The sequence below is a fragment of the Leptonychotes weddellii genome, chromosome 9, assembly GCF_054177405.1.
Source record: "Leptonychotes weddellii isolate Sample4059 chromosome 9, ASM5417740v2, whole genome shotgun sequence".
NCBI lineage: Eukaryota > Metazoa > Chordata > Mammalia > Carnivora > Phocidae > Leptonychotes > Leptonychotes weddellii.
This window is the reverse complement of record NC_138377.1, coordinates 10,873,939-10,898,041: the sequence shown is the minus strand read 5'-3', so window position 1 is coordinate 10,898,041 and position 24,103 is coordinate 10,873,939. Positions and strand designations below refer to the sequence as shown.

Here is a 24,103-nt window from a genome sequence, read left to right as displayed (position 1 = left end):
GATTTTATTTATTTATTTGACAGAGAGAGACACAGCTAGAGAGGGAACACAAGCAGGGGGAGCGGGAGCGGGAGAAGCAGGCTCCCCACTGAGCAGGGACCCCGATGCGGGACTCGATCCCAGGACCCTGAGATCATGACCTGAGCCGAAGGCAGACGCTTAACCGACTGAGCCACCCAGGCGCCCCAGGACTCTGAATACTTCTAACAAGCTGGGAAAACAAGGAGCCTACCAACAACTGTCATCCAACCAGAGTCCCAACACACCTTTTCCCATCTCTGCCATATGCAGCGTTCTCTTGTCCTGCTGAAACAGGGAACTTTAACACCAGCAATGCCCCCCCCTCCACCGTGGCTGCCCTCCCCAGCACCCCCTCCCCATCAGACCCGTGGTCCAGACCACCTCTGGTTCCGGTTCCGACAGACAGCAGTCTCTAGGCATGCATCATGAAGCTGGGAGCCACCTGCAGTCTCAAAGGAGAAAGGGAGCCAAAGGGCAGGAACTCGCAAGGTGCCAGGTGTCTTGCAGCTCTGCTGGCCCTCTGAGGTGGTGGTGGTGGTGGTGTGGGGGGGTTTCCATCCCTCCATGGCCCCCAGGAAACCTGGGCTTGGAGACAGGCTTCAGGTCACCAGCTGGTAGATGGCTTTGAAGCCAGAAGCTGGTGTCCTTCCTGGGAAGTGCAAGGTATGCCCAAGGGTCTGGATATTCGGGGGTTTTAGTTTTTCGTTTTAAATTTTATTTATTTAGGGGTGGGGGGACAGAGTACGTGTGCATGAGCTGGGGAGGGGCAGAGGGAGGAGGAGAGAGAGAATCTGAAGCCGACTCCACATTGAGTGTGGAGCCCCACGCCAGGGCTCGATCTAACGACCCTGAGATCATGACCTGAGCCAGAATCGAGAGTCAAAGGCTTAACCAACTCAGCCCCCAGGTGCCCCTATTCTGGGGCTTTACAAGTCCATTTATGTCATGGGGTAAAAGGCTTGCTGCTTGTGGCACATCTCCGCCCGCCTTTCCCATCACCTAGAAAATCCCATGTGCGTTTTTACTTCAGAGGCCACATAGCAGAGAAGCGAACACTGCATCGAGAGCAGAAAGGCCTGGTTTCCAGTTTCAAGTCTGACACCCACGAGCTGCTTGTGACCCTGAGTAAGCCACTTGGCAATGGAAATGAAGCCAAAGCCTCATCTCCTCACCTGTAAAATGGGGGTGATAATCCCTGAACCATTCACCACACACTTTTTATAGATCCTCGGATGACTGAGTGTTCTCTCTCTCTCCTACGATGAACCTATAATTAACGTAAATGTGGCCAGCAGACTCAGGCCAGAACCAACAGGATCTGTGTATATTTGCACATGCGTGCACACACACATCCTCATCATGGTCACATCCTGATTCCTCACTGCTCTGGTGGCTGACAGTTTCCGTTCTAGGGGCCAATCTGTTTTCTGCCCGTGCAGCCTGCTTCCTATGATGCCTACATCATGGTGGGGGTGGGGGGGGGGCATGACTGTTCAGACCAGAGGAGATCCTCCCCAATTCCCTAGGCTGACACCCTTCCTCCTCACACCCTGTGCTGGGATGACCCGAGGGACCCAGAGGGCCAGTGTAGCCCCCTAGACCACCTCAGGGGCCTTAGAGCTACCTATGCCCCCCCCCACCAGGGAAGGCAGCCAGAACCCGACGCAGTGGGCTGGTCTGGGCCTCCTCTACTCTCAGACGCAATCATGACAGTGACTACCAACACTTATGTACTAAGTGTCAGGCCCTCTTCAATATGTTGACTTATTTATCCTCAGCCCAACCTTATTATTCTCATTTTACAAACGAGAAAAACTGAGGCACAAAGAAGTAGAGTGACAAGCCCAAGGTGACATCAGCTTTTGGTGCAACCATTCACGTCAAAATGGGCGGCTTCTAACATGAGGACACGTGCTGGGCAAGAAAACAAACCACGGGGCTAGAAACAAAAAGTGTTTGTGCAAAGATCATTGAACTTGTTTGTGAAATCTGCCATCAGGTAGTTTGGGCTCTGAACCTGATGAAGGTGCTGCCTCAGCCTAGTTATGTTGCTGAACCACTGGGCCCCTCAGTTCCCACTTCGCAGACCCTCTCAGGGGTGCCATGGAGAGCGGTGCACACACAGCAGGCACTCAGCAGAGGGAGGGTTTTCTGAGAGGCAGCCAGCCTGGAGCAGAGTAGTGACTGGGGGCAATGAGCACCCGGGGTTTTCTGCAAAAGCCTTCCATCGGAGAAGGAGCAAAATGGGAGCAGAGCATCTGACACTCTGGATGGTTAAAGCTTAAAACAAGATAATTACACCCAAACAGGAGGAATACATTTGCCTAAGGACAACCTCCAAGGTCGCTAGCAACAGCATGTTTTCCAGCCATATCTTTAGGGGCACAAGGACAAGCCAGTTCTGGTTCAAAGGGCCTGTGTTGATAAGGTGAGCCCCTGGAGGCTAGGCCTGGTCCCCTGCTTTAACAGCTCTGGTGCTTTCCGCAGCTCTGCTGTGCTGGGAAGACCTGGTAGAGGAGCCTGCAGCCCTGGGGGCCTGGCCAACGGGCTCGGTGATGTTTATGGCTCCACTGTGTCCTCTCCCAGAAACCCGCTCAGGCCAAAGCGCCCGAGCCGCGTGCATTGTAAGAACCCCACTCTAGACAAAAGCACTCTGGGACAGTGCTGACAGCTGCCGCATGCATATGAGCTCTCACTTTCTGTCCCCCCCACTCCCGCCCCGGAAGTTCCAAAGCCAGATGCAAACTCAAAGACTTGAGCCATCTTGCCCTGTCTTGTTAGGCTGGGAAATGGCCCCAAGAAGCAAACTCGGGCGTTCTCAGGTCGATCTGTCTACAAGAAGTACGCAAGCATGCCAGCCACCCGGGCAACTTTCCGCAACCTCATGAAGATCTCCCGGCTGATGCCGGACCAGGAAACAAGGCAAGGAGGGGGCAGACAGAGAGCCAGGCCTCAGGTCCTAGACTCAGCTGTCCACTGCCTCCAAATCGCTGGAGGGACAGAAGAAAACCACTCCATGGCCCTGGGCTTCTGTTTCCCCACTTGCTAAACAAGGAGCAGGCTGAACAGGATCAGTGGTTCTCAGCCTGGCTGCTCATCACAATCATCTGATTAGAAGCATCTAAGAAAGCTTTTAAACAGTATTAATACCCAAGCCCACCCGGACCAGCTAAAAGCCAAATCTCTCACTTTGGGGATGGAGGGTCCATATGCTGCATTTTAGGAGCTTCGGGTATTCCGGAGTGAGAACACAGCACTGGGCCACTCCTCATTTCCCTTCTGGCTTTCACACTACCAGCCACACCCCATCAGGGCTTGTTCTGAAACAACCCCGTTACAGTCTCCTGAGCCTGACCATCACCAAGGAACAATTATCAGGCCCCAGGCATGTCCCAGTCATGCCTCTGGCCAGCAAGAGAGAGGATCGGGTGGTAAGTGAGCCCCAATCAACGTATGAGCAGAGGTCGGTCATGTCACGGAGAAGGGCTGATTTCCAGCTCAGCTACTGACTCACCGTGTGGCCACAGCCAAGCCCTTCTCCCACTTTTCCGTTCCCCCCACCCCAACCCCCTTTCCCAGGTAAAAGCCTCAGCACAGTTTTCCAGAGCTTCGATGCTGCTTCTACATCCTTGGACTCCCTGAACTCTGAGGTCCGGGCAGGTACCAGGTGGCACCAGCCCCAGAAACACCCCAGGCTCAGGGTGTCTGTCGCGCTCCACCCTCGTGACTCTAGATCCTGGCCGAGGACTTCAGCCGCTCCTGCGAGACCCAAGTTACAGCAACCGCTCAGAGCAGACCGTGCGTGTTCTGCGGCTCAGGCTGTAACTCAGCAGCTCACAGAAAGCTCTCAAACCGATCTGTAAACAAGAAATACACATGGCAAGCTGTCAGCCACTTGGGCAGCACAGAAAAGGACTAAAAAAGGCTCGAAACACTCTAACACATGACGTTTCAACCAAATAAAGACCGAGATCTGTTCTCACAGTGGGCTGTGCCCCCCAGAAGCATGCTTGGGGAGAGAGATGCTCACTCCTCCCCTTTGGGGCCTGTGTGAAGCACTTCCTTGGGTATTAATAACCCCCAGCTGTCCCCGAGAAAGCCAGAGATTCCCTTCCCAGGGAAGAGCCACAGGCTGGGAGGGTCAGTGAACTTCCAACCACTTTAATGTGCTGAGATGGCAGGATGGTGGGGAGACATCTGCCTTCTCTCTTTTTATGTGAAGTTTTATTCTGAATACCACCCTGTTATGTGGTAACAATAGAAGGCAGAAAAGGAAGCATCCAGATACCTGGTTCTGTAGAGCAGGCCAAGATCTCCTTCGGGGGCGGGGAGGAGGGCTCGGAAAAAGCTCATTTCCAGATGGAAAAGGACCTCTCCCCCGGCAATTGTTCACCAACCCAAGGCAGGATATTAGTCTGGGTATCAGGCCACCACAGATCCAGGACCGACCGAGAACACAGGGAGCATGCCTGTCCTCCACCTGGAGGAGGGTCCAATTAGTTCATATTAAGGCTGTGGCAGCAACAGCCAAGTGCAGTGGGGCCTTTATAGGTCAATGTAGGGCTAGGTCGGGGGAGGGGGGGGAACTGAGAGGAAAAACAGCTCCATCCACTCTCCAAGTCCAGACACTGAAATGGGAATAGGAGGGGCTGTGTGTCGTCACCTCGGTGACCAGCTCCCTCTTCACCCTCCCCGTGAGGAAGGTTTGGAGGGGTCACGGACTACTTCTCCCGTGGGGGGGGGGGGGAGTCATGGCCTGCTCTTCTAGACAGATGTGATCCCAAATTCAAAGCTGAGGTCACTGACCTAGACCCAAAAGACTTCAAGGGGAAAGAGATGCTTCTGTGTCTGACAATTTAAGCCTGGTTTGATTTAAGCAAGAGCTTCTAAAAAGTCCTCATCTCCTAGGACAATCCCATCATCCACAGGAGTATCTTGGCCACCAGGACTTCAGATTAATTGCTTTGATGTGGAAAAACCCCTATGCTGACTCCAGGTGAAAAGGTTATTCTTTTAAAACAAACAAGAAAAGAAAAAGGAAAAAAAAATAAAACAAGAAAAGATGGAGGAAAAAGGAAAGGGAAATAAAAGAAATGCTGATTGATGCTGCTCAACTAGCCACACATGGTCAGCCAGCCACCTAGGTGGGACAGACACACGCTGCTCTTAAGCTGGGGCTGGGGTTTCAAGCCCTTGATGATGGCTTAGTCTGTTGGGCGCCTGCCTTCGGCTCAGGTCATGATCCCAAGGTCCTGGGATAGAGCCCCGAGTCGGGCTCCCTGCTCAGCAGGGAGCCTGCTTCTCCCTCTCCCACTCCCCCTGCTTGTGTTCCCTCTCCTGCTGTCTCTCTGTCAAATAAATAAAATCTTAAAAAAAAAAAAACCAAAAAACCCAACAGCCGGTCTCATTCTACTACGGGGATTCCCAGAGCCCAAAGGAGTTAAAAACAAATAAATCCAAAACAACACAGGGACTCTTCCAAAGCCCAGAGAAAGGAGTGGAACATCCTACTTCCTGTCCCTGGGTCACAGGCCCCCAATCTGAACCAGAAGGCAGAGGGACCTGGGGCCTCCACAAGGAAAGGGTATGGGTTCAGTACTTTTTTTTTTTTGGTAAAACTGTGGTAGAACACACAACATAAAACCACATAAAATACACATTCACATTTGCCATCTTAACCGATTTCAAGTGTAGAGTTTAGTAGTGTTAAGTACACTCACAATTATACCAACCTCCAGAATTCTCTTCATCTTGCAAAGTCAACCTCTATCCCATTGGACAATGTAACTCCCCATTCCCTCCACCCTGTTCCCCAGCCCCCGGCAACCACCATTCTGCTTTCGATCTCAATGAATCTGACTGCTCCAGGTCCCTTCCAGAAGTGGGATCACGCAGCATTTGTATCTCTGTGACTGGCTTACTTCATGAGCACGTCATCTAGGTTCATCATGCTGTGGGATGTGTCAGAATTCCCTTTTTAAGGTTAATATTCCATTGCATGTATGTATTTTGTTATCCATCCACCCACAGATGGAGACGTGGGTTACTTCCACCCCCTGGCTTTTATGAATAATGCTTCTATGAGTATGGGTGTTGTTCCTCGCTTTTTAAGCCAAAGACTTCTAAAATCAGATAGCCTGCTCAAAGACTAAAAGTTCAATTTTCCTGAACATATTCTCCTCTCTCTCTTTCTTTTGGTAGTTATCGCTTACACGTTCTCAACTCTTCCCATCCAAATCTGAACATACACTCCAATTTCAAAGTTATATCATGAATTCACTCCCCAACTCCATCTGGCTGCTCCCAGCCCTCTGAGGACGCTCAGCATGGCAGCCACCACCAGGACCACCATAATAGCTGTTCCCAGTTGACCATGTTCCTGCCAACCTGGCTATCCCTGGTGGTTCAAGCTCTCCCTTCCAGAGACTGTACCTAGGAGCTCAAACACACCGGGGACGTAAATGACCTATAACTTTGGCACTGGATCACCCCCTTTCCACCACGTGCCCTCCCCCCCCCAACTCCCAAAGAACCCAACCCAATACCCTTTGGAGGTGGAGGGTAGTTATGAACATGGAACTCCCATGTCCTGACCTTGACCTCCCAAGAGCAGGGAAGGAAACCTCAGTCAGAACCAGAGGAGGATACTTTCACAGGGAAAAGAAAGTTCTGCTGGTGACAATTCCCATTACTTCCTGTTTAAAAAGCCTGCTAAAGGGCTCCTCAAAGTGACTTTGCCTTTAGAAATCAATGCATCCCACCTTTTGAGTCCCAGGATCAATAAAGACCCGGAGTCTCAATGCAGGGAATGTGCTATAGCAGGAACACTGGAGTCCTGCCTGTCTTGTAAAGCTTGCCTGGGGCAGTTCTCAGCCTGGCCCCGAGCTGCTGCTTCCAGACACAGCTCTTGGGATCACACCAAGTAGTAGGGTGGCCCAACAGCCAGCATTTATTAACCCTCCAGTCCCCGGGAGGACTAAAGGCTGCCAGTTCCTGCCCTGGGAAAAACCTGCAAGCTGGGGCAGGACCCAGAGAAAGCAGGCGGGCGCTGAAATGATGGGGATCAGGAAAATAATTAAAGACAGGTTCACAGAGGTGGACCAAGGGAAGGTGCTCCGATGGGAGAAAGTGCCAAGACAAGACGCAGGGGTGTAGGGGGAAGGGGCGGGGGCTCCGAGGGGGCAAAGTCAGCACTACAGCCTGGTAACAGGTCCAGTCCACCGGCACCAGCCTTCAGCTCTGCAGTAGGTGCCACGCTGGGCATTTCACATGCTGGCGCACGCTCTCTGACCCAGGGAGTCAAGGGCAGCTGTCCCCCTCGGACGAAGGAGGAAATGGCTCCAAGGGGGTAAGATGGCTTGCCCCGGGGGAGGAGAGACCTCACTGCTTGCTGTCTGCACAACAATGGGGAGGACACTGTCCAGAGGCCTCCCCAGGATATGGGCCAGGGGCAGACAAGGTAAAGGCAGCCTGAGTTTACCTCCCAAAGGAAAAAACCAGGGTAGGGACAGGTGATGATGGGTGAAGCAGGTCAGATCTAAGCACCTCTTCCTCCCAGGTGACCTACACCTCCGTCCCCATCTGCCTTCCTCAGACAGTGTGGGCAAGCCGTTCAGAATTAACTGCCCCAGGCAGCTGAAGAAGAGCCTGGACTTATCAGAAACCACCACCTCTTCTTTGTTTTGGCATCTCAACCTTGGGACATCCACAGCTGCAACTTAGTTTCCATCTGAAAAGTCCAATTTTGTAAGCTCTAGTCTATAAAATTCCAGCATCACAAATTCTCACTGTAAAGGGGGAAGGGGTGCGGGAGAAGCATCTAGAAGACCAACTTAGCACCAGAAGTGCCGAACTGGCTTCAGAGTTTTTGATAACTGAAGCAGCCACAATTCCACACTGTAAAGGGAAGTCAGCAGAAGGAGTAGCCTGTTTGGTTGCTGTGGTTTAGAAAGGAGGCATTCATTTTTAAAGTTTTAAAGTCATTAAGCCTAAACACTACAAAGCTCAGGGGAGCCACTCTGGCTAGACAAAGTTGAAAACAATCAATGTAATTTCCACCCCCCAGGGATTGAGCCTCCCCAGTACCTGACATATGGCATCTCCATCAACAAAGCGGAACACCACATGAAAAGCCTACAGGTTGGCGTGAAAGCAGCAGGGGACCCCTGGAAGAGTGGGATTCAAAGGCCCCAGCCACCCCAGCCCACCCCGCCCCACCGCATCTCTGATCTCCTCAACCGTCAGGTCCTAAGTCCCCGATACGTGTCAGGCACTCAAGGGACACAGAACAAATAAAGCAAGGCCCTGTCCTCCAATCACTCACTCTACAACTTTGTAGGGCCATTCTAGCCTAGAGACAGGACCGTGGGTCCAGACCCAGTACAATAACGAGTTGCCCGAATGCCAGGACTGACTGATTTTCTGAACTACTCACTCCAGAGTCATGGGTTCTGTTGTGTTGTGTCTTGTCTCTAATACACACTACTGGTAGACCCGTTTCCTCGCTGGTATGGCGAGACGCAAAGATGCCATGCCTGCTTTTAAGATACTTCACTGCTGGTGGCAGATAAAAATCGTGAGATAATGGGTCTAAGACGCTGAGTGCACTGTAAGCACACAGTAAACTTAAAAAGATCATAGAGGAGAAAAATGTGTAGGGCAAGTCAAGCACATACGTGCATGCTTCCTGGACTGATCCAAACACATCACAGTGGACCCCAGGGAAGGGCCCTTCCCTCAATCCACCCACTAATAAACCAATGAAGCACGCCCAGAGAGGCGGATCTGCTCACGACCCCTCTGCCCGACCAGTGGGCCTACAGGGGCTCTCCTTGCTGGCTCTCTGTGCCTGGCCCTTGCAGCTGCAGGATACAGACCGACTGCAAAGTAGCCTGGGGGCTACCGCTATTAACACTCACGGCCTCAAGAAACTTGGCATTATTTCATGTGACACGTCACGACAACCTGCAATATGGTGTCACCCGTATTTTATAGGTGAAGTTAAACGATGCACCCTAAGTCACAACGGTAGTAACGATGATGCACGAGTCTCTAGGCCCCTGCAAGAATTCAATGACCCAACTTGACAAAGCAGTGGGGCTTGCCCTTACTTCTGCCCTCCACCTTCTCTCCCCACGCTTCCATCTCGTTCTTCCCCCTCTGGCTTCACCTTCCTGGCCTTCCTGGCTTTCACCCACCCCCCCGCCCCCGAGCTCACACATCCACTTCCACGAGGCAGTGTCTAACCTCCTCCCCCCAGGTGAGAAAGCAAACCTGACCCCTCCCCTTCCAGAGCCAACACCAGGACCCATCGGGTGGCGGCCAGTGAAGTGTGGATGGAACTGTATAAAATTTCTGGACAGAAGAGATCCCATTTTCAAGCTCCATTTTCCTTTCCAACGCATGAACTCTTGACCTGGGCCAGAGGGGCAAGAGTTCTACAGGCAATTGCTCATAACATTTCAACAGGCCAACTGACAGTTGTACCATAGGAGGTCAGTAAGGTTCATTAACACATACCCGGGACACTTCTGTTTGGTGCATCGATAAAATAATCAATGAGACAGTAATCAGAAGCAGCTCAGCCAGTCAGCCCCAAATAGCCGTTTTTTTCCTCTTCTCTCCCGGATCTACATCATGCAACTCCCCCTTCTTTCTCATAAAAGCCCCTTGCTTTCCCCCACACAGGCGGGAGACTTCTGGTTACTCTGGGACCTGTGCCCCCTGGATGGCAGTTCTGAGACCCCCAGTGAAGAAGGCCTTGTTCTTTTTCAGCCCTGCCTCTTTTCTGGGTGGACAGAAGCAATGGGAGGCTTCCTGCCTCCAAGGCCGCACCGTGCCCCATCTCTTCCCTCACAGCACAGCCCTCTTTTTAGACCACCTCCCCTCCCCCCAACTTAACCTGTTGAGAAACCTAATCCCGAGCCAACGGCACCCTTGCGGGGTGTAGCTGGCAGGCCTTCTGAAACCTCCATCTGCCCTCAAACTATCACCACCAAACTCCGAATCGGGGGCCTCTTCAACACCGCTATCATCCTTGGTGAACCCACCGATTTCAGACAAGCACTTCCTCATCCTCCTTAGTTTCTCCTCAAAACCAGAAAAATGACTCCAATAAGACCACAAAGGGAAAGGACCAAGGCCCTGAATGCTACAGTGCAGTCGCAAGAAAAACCCCACCTTTCCAAAAAGAACAGCTGAATAACAAAAACTGTTATTAATCCTGGAGGTGAGCCATGCAGGCGGCTCTTTGGAGGGGCAAAGCCTGCCCAGGCAAGTTCCTCGGAGACTCCTCCTGACAAAGTAGTTGTAACATCCAACATGCTGATCTTGGCACCGAACACCAAAACCCAAGGCAAGGGAGAGACTTTTCTTTTTTTCCTAAAAACAAGAAATCCATTTCCCTCCTCCTCGTCACAAAAGGAATGGGTACCTCTTCCCACTTCCTACACGTCTCTGGTGTCTAGTGTACAGCAAAATACATTTCTACCTTCATTCACCCAGCAGTGCTGGATTCCCACGCCCCTGAATGCTCACAGCCCAGTTCTGAATGTGTGACCGACAAGAGCTAACTGAAAAGGAGGCCCGTTTGCTCCCCCTAAAAGCACCCCAGTCCACCTTCAGCATCTGAGCGCTTCGCAGTCGTGGTTCAGCTGATATTTTGTTGGAAGCACAAATTCAGACCACTTGTTCTGTGAGGGGGGGTACCCCCCCCCAACTTCCACCCCTGGGTCTCTTCTGTGCCAGGCTGGAAAAAGGACATTTCTTAAAGGCATGGCCCCAAACTATGAGAAACCTTGAACAAAAGGCGTAGAGAAGTAAATCCATGGTGAGAGACCAGGATTCTGGAAAGAAGTGCCATTCAGAGGAAGGAGAGGAGCCAGGACAAAGTTTGGATTTGCAGATACAAAGGTCTGAGTGGGCCAATCCTATACGGGGCATGTGTGCTCAGTGCTGTGCCCAAGCCAGGTGGCAGCCCACGGTCCCTTGGAGGGAAGGAGAGCGTGGCAGCTCAGGGCCAGGAGGGAAAGCCCCGACGATTCAAGGTCTGGACTCAAGGTCAAGAGGAGGAGCCCACAGACACCAGAAAGATGGTGTCTACACATATTCTCCCCGTCTCCTCTGCCTCTGTGTGTGTGTGTGTCTCTCTCTCTCCTCCTCGCCTTCAGCCTCCATGGCCTGGCCAAGTTCCAGCTCCACTAATTACATCAGACACACCTTTCACCCCTCCCCACCCTCTGCAATTAGCCCTGGTTCTCTGCTTTCCGCTGCTCTGGGGGTGCAGCCTGAGGCCAGCTGGTCCCTGCATCCCACCCACGGCCCAACCCCGAAGTGCTGACTTCAGAAGGCGCCTGAAGCAATCCGGTCCCTTCTTCTGGGGCTCTGGAGCTCCAGGCTGGTGTGAAATCTAGCTTTCAACAAGGGGGAGCCTAAGCAGGAGACCCTCAGGAAGCAGCACTCCTAGCCTGGCCCACAACACGAGGCTTCTGGCTCAAGAACCCCCTCACCCTGGTGTCCGTGCAGATCCTGAGGGGCCCTGCCCACCTTCACACAACAGTGGACGTCTGCCAACACCAAGCTATCTCCCTCCATGATGGATTGCAGAAAGCCAGATTTTCAGAAAGACATTTCACCCGAGGAAACCTGCAGCTCTCTGGGGCTATTTCTAGATCTTACTTGATGAGCCTCACTTTCCTAATCTGTAAAATGGAGACAGCAATTTCTTCCTCACAGAGCCTAAGCCCAGCTCACAGGAGGCACTGTTACCTTCTGTCAAGCTTCTGACTAGGGCAAAAAGCTGAATTTCAAAGTCCCTTCTTACTATTCAATATTCCTTGACAACATTTCTTCTAAAAACGAAAAGGAGAAAAGACAAAGGAATCAAGTCCATCTGACACTTGATCTCCCATTTTGCAGAAGCAAAACCTGCCTCTGGAAAGGTCTGGGGTGATGAAGCACATGACAAGGTGTCCTCAGCCCTGTTTGCTCCATCCCTGGTCAGCAGGACAGGGAGGGGATAGGTCAGGAGCAAATGCCTTCTGTTTAGTGTAGAAAAGGGGAATTCTAGCAGCCCTGAAAGCTGCCACCTTCCTGCAGCGCCCCCCTCCCCAGCTGACCCAGAGCCACTGCCACTCAGCCCCCATGGGGCAGGTCCTGAACCCCGAGGCCCTGGTGGGAGTGGGGGCAGATCTGCTGCAGACCTCAGAGGTCCGAGGCCTGGGAAAACATTTACCCTCCCCTCAGATGCTTGCTCCAGGTGGGGCACCTAGCAAGCTGCTGTCCATGGCCCCGCGTGGGCAATACCCCATGGGTATCTCTCAGAACTCATCCCCTCTGCCCCTGCCTTGGTCCAGGCCCCCATGATCTACCCTGACTCCCCAACTCCCTCCTGACACCAATCCATTCTTGATATGGTGGCCAGCATTTCCTTTGTTCAACTTTCCCTTTTAAAAATTCTCCCAAAGACTCCGGAGTCCTTCAGGATGAAATTTGAATTCATCAGCATGCCATCCACTGCCCCCTCCCTGCCCCGGCACCTCATCATCTTCCTGCCTCACCCATCACCACCTGCAAAAGACACCCAACTTCTAGCCACCCTGAAGTGATCTAATCAGCCCTCAGGCTATTTTATGTCTCTATAGCTTTGCAGGTGCCTTTCCTCTCCAAGGACATCCCCCCATGAACCCCATTTTCTGCCAGTCTAGCTCCCTGCCAATCCTCCAAGACTCAGGGCAAGTGTCACCCACTCCAGAAAGCTCCCCATGAGCTTCACCCCTTCTTGGGCTCTGATCACCCAACTGTTACAGCGGCTGGTTTACCTGGCCTCTCTCCCACGCCACCAGATGTGGGCATCTCAGACATGGAGAAGGACCTTAAGAACAAGAAAGAGAAAAGAACCAGGCAGCCCCTGGCAAGGGACACCCACCTCTCTGGTGTCCCAGAGCTTCCTCATCCCCCATTTCATCACTACCCTAGAGACAATGAGGGCCAGGAAGTGAGAAGGAAAGAGGAAAGGAGGGGTCCACGAAGACCACCGTCCCTCTCGGGCTCACTTCCCAACATAATCTGGAAGGTTCCCTCTAGAACTGTACACGGACAGCTCCCAGGCACGGGGAAGCAGCAAAGTTCCCGGGGCAAGCTCACAGCAGAAAGAGAGCTCCCACTGCTGACCTGGGGCCAGGACGCAGGGGCCTCTCTGATGAAGACCACCCAGCCTCACCACCATGCCGTTACCGCACGCCACCATCGCCAGGAGGATGTCCTGCTGGAGACGCCAAACCAGCCTCCGACAGTACTCCCAATGCAAGGAAACTCGCCCAGGCATACAGTAAAAACCTCAGACCTTCATCCGCATGGCAGAGACACCGAATATTCATCATGCATTCAACAGCAATACAGAACACAGCGTACCTCAACACAATACGCGAAGGACGCGAACGGGCAAGTCGGCAAGAAAGGGCATCCTGGCAGCGAGGAACAGAAGTCCTTGGAGTATTCATGCCCTTTGACCCGGGAATTCCATACCAGGCGTTTATCCCAAAGAAATGAAAACATTTGGTGGAAGGGTGAAGTACCAACCATGTTCATGGTGGCGGTGTTTATGATTCTGAGACACAAGTAACTCAGTATCAACCATAACGGTAGAGCCACATGATGGACCTGCCATGTAGACGCTAAAATTCCTATTACAAAAGAACATTTAATGACATGGGACAATGCTCACCACACAGTAAATAAGAAAGCAGGTTACACATAATATAGATAAGGTGATCCACACTTTGAAACCCATGCACACACAAAGATGGAAGGCCTAAATACCAAAATGTTAACAACGGCATCTTTAAGTGGTGAGATAATGGGTGAACTTAATTTTCCTTATTTCTCCCAATCTGCAATCAGAAAATATTTTTATAATAAGAGATATTACTTTTTACGTCCCTCAGACTACAAATATAAGCTACAAAATCAAGAATATCCATCCTCTTCTGGTGGAACCTCACAGCCCTCCTCTATAAAACCAAAAATGGAGGGTCACCTGGGTGGCTCAGTCAGCTAAGTGTCCAACTCTTGATTTTAGCTCAGGTCGTGATCTCAGAGTCACGAGATCAAGCCCCGTGTCCAGAGTCCAGCATCCGGAATCCAGCTTCTGGTTCCGAGCTGAGTGGGGAGTCTGCTTCTCTTTCTCCTCCCCCTCCCCCTCTGCTCCTGCTCTCGTTCTAAAATAAGGAAATCTTAAAAAAAAAAAAAAAACCACAGTGGCGAAAGCTCTCCCCTGCAAATGGGATACACTGTACTCGTCATAAAGCAAATTCCCCTGGTACTGTAGAAATGGCCTGTGTGGACTGTTGTAAATTCCCCTGAACACCATTCCTATCCATGAAAGCAGGCCACACCCACCTACGGAGGCTTCACTTTAACTGAACCCTACTGACCACATGAATGAGACAAAGCTATGCGAGTTTTCCATGTTCCCACCAACAATATCAAATGTACGCTTCCTTCTATTCTTACTTTTGAAGTGTCTTTCATGTCTCAAACTGAGCGCACATATTTCTAGAGCTAATTCTAACTAGTCAGCCCATGCTTATCTAATACAACCACCACCAAAAATGGACAGATCTCAAAAACATGCTGAGTGGGGAAAAGGTATATATACATGGAGCAAGAACATAAAAATGTGAACTGGATACCCACGAAATTAACAATGAGGATTATCTCCAGGGAGGGAGGGAAGGATAACTGGACACATTGGAGGCATCCTGGGGACTTTGATAAGAGAAATTTTATTTAAGGGGAGAAAAAAGCCTCAAGCAGATATGAACTATATTCATGTGTTCATATTTATTTTTAAGAGATACACAAGCGTTCATTAGAAACATCTGTACTACTTTAATTTTTCAAAGCAATAAAGAAAAAGACTACAGAAGATAAAGCAACCCCAGACTCTTCATTCTTCTATTTCTTCCGAGGTAAAGAACAATATTCGGGATCCCTGGGTGGCTAGTTGGTTAAGCATCTGCTTTGGGCTCAGGTCATGATATCAGGGTCCTGAGATCGAGCCCCACGTTGGACTCCCTGCTCAGCAGGGACCCTGCTTCTCTCTCTCTCCCCCTCCCCACTGTTCATGCTCTAATAAATAAAATCTTAAAAAAAAAAAAAAAAAAAAAACCGACATTCTGGGTCGGTCCAGGCCTTCTGACCATGGTGAGTGACCAGAGCTCAGAAGAGCCAAGTTCAAGGACCTCGTAAATCAAAGCTTCCTGGAAGTGACCTGTAAATCTTGGTTGGTTCTGGCCATCGTGTGACTGTGGAATCTGAGGCCCATGGGGGCGCATCCTTCCTCTTCTGGACAGATGAGAACTCCAGCCCAGAGAAGGAAAGCAGACTGTTCTGGCACATGATCCGTAAGGGAAGCAGCTCCAAGAAACTCTGCAAATTTCTCACCTCAGGGTAAGTTCTGCAGGTGGGTCCCCACATTCACCTGAGGGTCCCGACTTCAGGACAGAGATCTATATACACCTGACAACAAAGATCAACACACGCCGAATTTACCCAGGTCACTGTTTGAAGTGCTTCCCACCGGCATAAGGCCAAAGAAGTCTCGGTAACTTCACGTGACCGGCAGGTCTGAACTGTTGGGAGGAGGAACAGGACTGCAGGGGTCCGGGGCAGGGAATGGCAGTGGGACACCGTGCACAACCCCCAAGGAATAAACACACATCAGCCATTGCTGCCCCAGGGATTTCTGCTTCTACGAGATCACTCTCCCACTGGCTCCACTATCAAATCAACATACATTTAATACTCAAGAACCTGAATATAAAAAGAACCATTCTATAATTCTAAAATTTAACTTAAAAAAAAAAAAGACTCAGGAAAAAGAGTTTGGCTGTTGAGCAAGTAAAACAAACATTATGTGATGGCGGGGCTCAGAGCTGGCCCGCCATGTGGCTGGAGGCAGCATGCAGGTCTGGTCCAAGCTTGCCTTTCCTCCAGGTCTCCCAGCAGATGTGCCTCCGTCTGCGGAGGCTCGTCCTGCAGGGGGCAGGTACCTCCACCTTGCGCTGTCAGCCTTTTCTTCCGTAAAAGGCAGCAACTAAACGAAGCATTCTCTTCTCTACTTCCCTGTCCCTGGACAGATGAGACGTTCGTCTGCTGGACGTGATGGAGAGGAGTCACCTGGGGGGACCTGGCCGAAGATGCCTCTTCTGGAGGTCACTAGAAACAGTTTTAACCCTTGGTTCTCACGAGAGTGTACATCAGAATCACCTGGAGGGCTTGTGAAGACAGCCAGCCGGACTTCCACAGCCGGTCTGGGGAGGGGCCTGACGATCGGCATTTTGAACAAGTTCCCAGGTGATGTTGATGCTGCAGGTCTGGGGACCACGCTTTGAGAAGTCCACTGATTCCCCAGCCTGCTGGGAGGAGGGTAAGACCAAAAGCTGGGAACTTCTGAAAATGCAGGTTCTAGGCCCCAGCCCCAGAGAAGTCCAAGCAGCAGGTCAGGAGGCAGCCTGAGACCCTGGCTGACACACCAGTGGTCAGACAGAGTCCGGCCATGCTGGTTTTCACCCACCGTCTACTGTCTGCCCCAGAAGAAGGTCAAGAGTCACCAACCCCACAGGTGTTCAGAGGCAAAACTTGAGCTTCCTTGTGTGATAAACCCCGTGCTGCTCCAGAGAGGTCCCCATCCTTTCTAACTGTCCCTGCCCCATGGTGCCTCAGAAAAGAAGGGGACAGCCAGTAGGCAGAACCGTTGCTTGGCAAACAAGACCCAAGGCTGGATTCTGTGACCTCAAGGAGTCTACCAAAATGCCCCAGGCAAGTGCGAGTCCCACTTACTCGGGGGGCAAGCTCTCGCCCGTCCAGGCCACACTGCAACAGTAAGGAACAGCATTTGTCTTGCCTCATCCTGAGCCCTCCCAAGCTGAGGGGCCATTTCACAAGGGGACTCAGGCAGTACTCCTCTTGGAAAACTTTCTTTCATGACCCCTTATAATAACAACCAATTATGTTTACGCTTTAATGTCAGGGGGCAGGGAAAAGGCAGGATATGCAATTGTATATACAGCACGACCACAACAGTGTAAAACAAAAACTATTCATGCAAAAACTGGAAGGAAACAGTAAAAATGTTAACAGGGATTGTCTTTAGGTGGTGGGATTGTGGGTGGTTCTTTTCTTCTTGTTACTTATTTTCCAAGCTGTTCATAAAGAGCACCTATTACTTATAGGACCAGGACTTAACTTTATTTTACAATAAATCGGAAAGAAAAAAATACACAGAGCTGCCCACACACCTAACCTGTGCCAGCCCAGAGGGTAAGCGGCCCACTAGCTTTCTCCCAGGGAGCAGGACTGACCGAGGAGCAGGGACGGCTCTGCAGTCTTTAGCCAAATGCTTGCAGCAAACCCTTGCCCCGGGCTGGGGCTGCCAACGCACACCAACCCCAAAGAGTTAACAGCGCAGAAGCAGAACAAGGATGCAGGGTCCTCCTTTCTACCTGTGAGTCTTTCTGGGCCCTGAGAATGGGCTAGACATCTTTTCCTCCCCCTGTGTCTCATCTTCTGGAACTCTACACAGAGCAGCAATCTGCCTCCAAACTGACACGGTCTCAAGGGGGTGTCAAGCTCCCTCGGGCCAGCCCAGATCTGGACGGTTGGGAGCCACCGCCCACCACCAGCGCGGGACTCCCTGGGCCAGCAAGAGCAGAGGACAGCCCCTGCGTGGCCAACAGCCTGCAGCAAGAGCCTGACTGCTGCATGCTGCTCACAAGAGCTTCATTGCTGCCACCAGGGAGAGGTTACCACCTCCCAGCCACACCTGTGGCCCAAGATACACCTGTCGAGCGATCGCCACTGGCTCTGGCCAGCCTTGCAAGCCTGTTCCGAATTTCTGTATCTCTCATGTTCGCATCCTCTCAAGTTTGGAGTCATCTGAAACTTGATAAAACAGACCTTTGCTGAGCAACTGCACAAAACACGGACCTTGATAGATCAAGGACAGACCCGTTTCACGCTTCCATGGCTTCCTCTACCTCCACCCCCTTTCTTCTTCTCTCTTTCCCATGACCCTCCAAACACAGAAACTTAGTGACCTACCAGGATTCCACTCAGGTGGCCCCTCCTCCAAGAAGCCTTCCCCACCCCTCTGCAGCAGGGGTTAGGGGTCTCTTGAGCTACCTGCACCATCCACTTCCCCTTGCACTTAGCACACAGCATCAAAGCACCTCACCATGAATGGTGCCTGCAGATAGGGATCAAGCCCTGAGGACATGCTGAACCACCGGCCCAGCCACCAGACAGCCCCCTCCGTGCCCAGACCCAAGTTCACTAATAGCCCCATTGCCTTTGCTCAGCTTCCCCTGCCCATGGCCATCCCCAGGGATACACTCGCTAAATACTTCCCACCTGTCTACAGCATGCCTGGGCCTGAGTGTGGCACCCCTCAGGCAGGAAAACCAACCCACTCAGCCCCAGAGATCCAGCTCGCCCAGGCCCCCCTCCTCAGCCCAGCTGGCATCTATCTGGGACTAAAAGGATGGGGCTGGATCTAAGCCTCAGAGAGGCTGCTCAGGAAGTCCACAGTGCTGGGCCACCGATGGTCCATGCTGTGAGCACAGGTGGTTTGCGGAACTGGCCACACAGGGAAAGCATCCCAGCACAGTAACCCTCTCTCATGCACCCCGACCTCGATGGGAGTAGGATGGAAACAATCATCTTGGAAAACTCAGGACACTGTCTACTCCCTTCCTCTCCCCTCCGTCTTCAAACTCGTACTGAGGCAAAAGAAGGAGGGCTTCTGCAGCAACCACAGCCCTCGGCAGGAGCCAGCCCAGCATGCAGCATGAGGCCTCAGCTGACCTCAGAACCAGCAACGACTGCATGAGGACAGAGAGCGAAACACGGTGGCCCAAGGGCTCCCACATGTTGACAAGGACTTCACCACTCTGAAAATGCCCCTAGACTCCAGCACCGAGATGAGTTACAGTCCAGGAAGCTGATGCTAGGAACAGGTCCCAGAGGCAGAGTCTGCCCAAGGAATCAGCGAAGCCCCAGCATGAAGTCTGGAAAAGATTTGTTCTTGAGCAGTGGTTCTCAAACCGTGTTCCTTAAGGTCCTGGGAACCCACAGAGATGCCCCAGCGGGAGAGGAGGGTGTTGAGCAGAGAACACTAGGGCCCTCTAACCCTCAAGTCAATCAGAGTCACTAGGGTTTCACCTGGGGTTTCAAGAAAAATGCACCAGGGGTTGGGGGGGGGGGCGGGTGGAGAAAAGGTTCATGCTAAGAAGTTTAAAAACCAGGGCTCTGAGAGACACAGTTTAAATCTATTTCCCATTAACGTCAACGATTCTCACCTGACTTTCCAAAGGCTGGGATGGATATTTGAACAGCCCTTCCCCATCAGGTCCCCTTGCCCAACCCATCACCTATCTGCTGCTGAGACACAGGGACCACCTGCCAAATGGTCACTCCACACCGCAAACCCCAGTGCTCCTGTCCGCAAGCTGGGGGCATGAACATAACCCTTCTGTGGTCCCTTCTTTCCCTCCACCCTTCCGGTTGCTCCTGAACAAAGACTCACTCAGCTGTGGGCTACACCACGTCAGGGTCCGCATTCAAGAGCATGCTTGGGGCCGCCGCTGTGAATCAAGGACCATCCCTGGGGCCCCCACCATACCAGGCACAATGCTTTGCACTCAGCTCAAAGGACATTCGCTAGACAAAGTAATCCAACATCTGACACCCTTCCCACAATGCCAAAAAAAAAAAAAAAAAGGATGCAAGTGAAAACACACTAAGCGTGAGCAAGCAGATACCTAACCATGAACACCATTTCCTCTTGGCTTCCTGTGGGGGAAACCGTTTAGTGACGATACCAGATGCACAGCAGAACCCCAGGGGAACAGAGTTCCCAGCCCTTACCTGGTAGTAGGTCTTAATGTTTCTCACCAAGATGGTCAAGTTCTGAATGCGGAGGTTCACATCGTTGTTAACGTGCTTGTTGATGCGCTGATTTGTTGGCCTCGGGTCTCTGGAGAAGGAAGAGAACGGAAACTGCATATCCCAGCATTTGCCACACCCCCCCCATCTCCAGCTGAGAGCCAGCTCAGTCCGCCCCCAGCCTCAGTAACTACGAGGCTATGAAAATGTGGCTCGAGTCAAATCCTTTTTTTTTTTTTTAAAGATTTTATTTATTTATTTGACAGAGAGAGACAGCGAGAGAGGGAACACAAGCAGGGGGAGTGGGAGAGGGAGAAGCAGGCTTCCCACTGAGCAGGGAGCCCGATGCGGGGCTCGATCCCAGGACCTGGGAGCATGACCTGAGCCGAAGGCAGACGCTTAACGACTGAGCCACCCAGGCGCCCTTGAGTCAAATCCTTATTCCGCTACTGCCAAGCCATGGACCTTAGGGGGGGCCCCCATCACCTCCCTCCTTCCCCACCCCCCAGCACCAACCCATCATGGGCCCTGAGTCAACGTTATTTCCGTTCCAACTGCTAGCAGCACCCATAAACCATCACCAAAGGCCAATGCAGACACCAAAAGTGATACTGTATGAAAAACTTATAACCTCTCCCAAGATAGATTTCAAGATTAAAAAGATTAAAAGCTGAACCAAAATATAGGAAATACCAAGAAAGGGGGAAAAAAGGTATTTTTCTGAATTAATAAATCAAAATCACTCATGTTCCATCTCACTGGGATCCCCCACCTCTGTCGCCAGATTGGTCTAGGGCTGGTGCTGCCTGTGATTTACATTTCGGGGACACAGTTCTACCGTGAAAAACCAAGAGCAGGAGCCTGTGACGTGACATGGTGTCCTACGTACCCTACAAGAAATGCTAAGTGCACAGATATAAATAATTCATGTGGGAAACCCCCACGGTGTCATTTATTTTCCAATCTTGGGCAAAAGTCGGGTCTGGTTGGGATGAAACTAGAAATGTGAATCAAGTGATTTGTATTTCCACTCATCCACGTCCAGGACATTTCTCAAAATATTTCTTACGTGAAGAGAACAGACTGGGTAGACCGGATTTAGCTTCTACCTGCCCATGTATCACACGATGCTTCTCATAACAAAGCCCTCCCTCCATGTCACTAATTCAAATGAGGGCTGTTTTTAGTGTTTCATCGGTCATCCCCGGCCCTGTGAGACGGGGATGAGGGCAGAGTCAGCCTCTTCCTCAGTAATTGCCCTGCAATGGGACGGAAGCACAGATGGAGTTGGGCAGTTAAGGAGATCAACCTCCATGCCACGCCGCTCATTCCAAAGGCAGTAATGAACACAAAATTGACAAACAAAAAAATCCACAAGTAGAAATCATTTCAGACGTCACTGGAAGTACAATCTTCTTTTTTCTTTAATAATATGAACTGTTTAGAATTTGACCATTAAATATTTGACACATACACCAGGAGGCCCTACCCTGCACTGTGTGTTTGCAAAGCCCTTTACCTGTAACACGCAGTAATAGCTACGGATTTTATTCAACCAGCCTGTATCCCCTAAAATAATCACACGGGCACGTTGGGGCAACCAGGGAATCTCTTTTCAACCATCATGTGACGACATTTCTTATTGTCCCCACACAGTAATGGAGTCTGGCCAAGCCATTTGCACGTTACGTTTCTCTTGGAGCCATTCATTACTGAGAAAACAAACGTTAACAGTTCAGTGAAAATTAATTTAGGAATAGAGGCGGCATTCACAATTTAAACCACAAAGGCATTTTTAGCTACAGAAGTATACTTAACGTGGCAAACAATTTATCTTAAAGGCTCACTTCTCCTCTCTTTAGATGCCTCAAGAGAGAAGCTATTTTATTGACAAAAGTACTTCTTAAAACAGAACTTATCAAGCAGAGCTTTTTCTGTTTTGTTTCTGCAGTCCCAGCTTTAAATCAGGGGGCCTCAGCCCACGTGCTGGAATACACGGTGCACATTCACTGCGTGTGCAAAGGTATAGCACACACATGGGGTGGGGACCTGCGTGTCCCCTAGATAACAGCAGAGAAGCCTCTGTCCAGCTCTGCTTTTGTTCTCCCAGTTCAGCTAACTGAAACAACACTCCAAAAGAGCTTCGACATTCACCGTAGGAGTAATATAGACTAATTATCACGATCATTAGTACTCCATCCTTTAGCGAAGGCTCTCAGGGTAGAGAGGCTTTGAAGAAATAATTGGAAACAAAAGTCAACTACGGTTAAGGAAGGCTCATCCTCACTCTCCCAGCACCAAGGAACCCCCACTTTCTGTGCTGCAGGAAATGGGGCAGGAGACACAGATGTCAGTCCGGGGCACAAGACTGGCCAAGGTTCTCTGGGTGCTCATCTGCAAAATGATGACAGGATCCTTCCAGCCTTAGGCTGTCATTCTAGAAGGCCAGGTCTGCACCGGCAAACTTGGACCCGTACTTGGTCCTATATCCCAGGAAGAGGACATCCTATAACCACTGCACGACTGCATGTCCCCAAAAGCCATCATTACTAACAAAGGTCTTTTTTTCATGATAGCCCGAGAATGCAAAAGGCCAAGAACCCCATATGGAGAGGTCAGAGGACAGGAGAGAGGCACTGGGTGCAAGCATCTGGTAGCTTGTCCAAACTCAGGAACAGTTTGGAGTCCCAAGTGTGGGGCCCTCAGCACCTCCTTATAAAAACTTCTAACTAGAGGGGCACCTGGGTGGCTCAGTCAGTTGAGCATCTGACTTCTGATCTCAGCTCAGGTCATGATCTTGGGGTCATGGGGTTGGGCTCCTCATTCAGCAGGCAGTCTGCTTGAGATTCTCTCTCCCCTTCTGCCCCCCACCCCCATGCACACATATGCGCTCTCTCAAATAAATCTGTTATTTTTTAAATTTTTTTTAAAGATTTTATTTATTTGCAGAGAGACAGAGAGCACAAGCAGAGGGAAAAGCAGGCAGAGGGAGAAGCAGACTCCCTCCTGAGCAGGGAGCCTGATATGGGGCTCAATCCCAGGACCCTGAGATCACGACCTGAGCTGAAGGCAGATGCTTAACTGACTGAGCCACCCAAGCGTCCCTCAAATACATCTTTAAAAAAAAAACAAAAACTTCTAACTAGAAAAAAGCAAATCAACTTGCCCTAGAATTTTTAAGAGTTATGATTTACATTTATAGCAACCTTGCCCCCCCTCCCTTGGGAAAGCCAGCCCGCAACTTTTAGTTATATTCCAAAGACTTCCAAAATTTAAAAATGAATCAAGAAACGATCTATTGACACAGAGACATCCATGTCCACAATGTATCACTGGTTGAAAAACAGGGATGCTAAAAGACAACAGCACGAGCCCATGTCTGCATAAAAATACCTTAAGGAGCATATATCTCCATACTATAGACATCAGAAGACACCAGAATAATAGCATTGCTAAATCGTGGGCAATTTTATTTGGCTCATCTGTCTCTTCCGTCTCTTCCTACACTCTTACAACCAATGTAAATTTTTGGTGTAATTTTTTTAAGGACTCAAAGCCCCCATAAAGAGTGTCATACTCTGTAGCCAAAAAAGGAAATCATGTAAGTTCACAAAAATCTTTTTTGTTCCAACACTTTTCTGCCAACACAAACTCATTCAACTAACAAGTACTTGCCCTCAGCTTTTATATAGACAGAATGGGACTAAAACTCCTCTTCCAACATGCTAGGTGAAAAACTGTCCTTTTAGAAACGTAGGAAACTCGCGGAGCCTGGGTGGCTTGGCTGGTGGAGCGTACGACTCTTGATCTTGCGGTTGTGAGTTCAAGTCCCACGTTGGGTGTAGAGATTAAAAAAAAATGTTTAGGAAACTCTCCCATTTGACCTGAGGATGTTTCCAACCCCTGAATAATATATTATCCTGAATTTTGCAGTAAGCACCAGGGGTAAAGTCTGAACAAAGCAAATAATGCTGGACTTACCACAGGCCTTGCAAAGCCACAGGCTCTCAAGCCCAAGTCCAAATTCCCAACTGCACTCAACAGCCACTGCCTCAAATCAGAAGGTGTCCATTCTCAAAGGTACAGATGCACACAGCCTCAGGCACCTGGGAGCGTACACACACACACACACACACAC

The 24,103-nt window shown here is 50.7% G+C and overlaps 1 protein-coding gene across 1 annotated transcript in view; it reads right to left on the bottom strand.

The window, feature by feature from the left end:
* The window catches only part of CCDC88C (coiled-coil and HOOK domain protein 88C), a 121,434-nt gene that overhangs the window by 92,390 nt on the left and 4,941 nt on the right, over window positions 1–24,103 (bottom strand). The window contains exon 3 of the mRNA XM_081829738.1: window positions 19,948–20,056. Within this exon, the coding sequence (XP_081685864.1) occupies window positions 19,948–20,056 (109 nt within the window). The remainder of the gene's footprint in view (window positions 1–19,947; window positions 20,057–24,103) is intronic.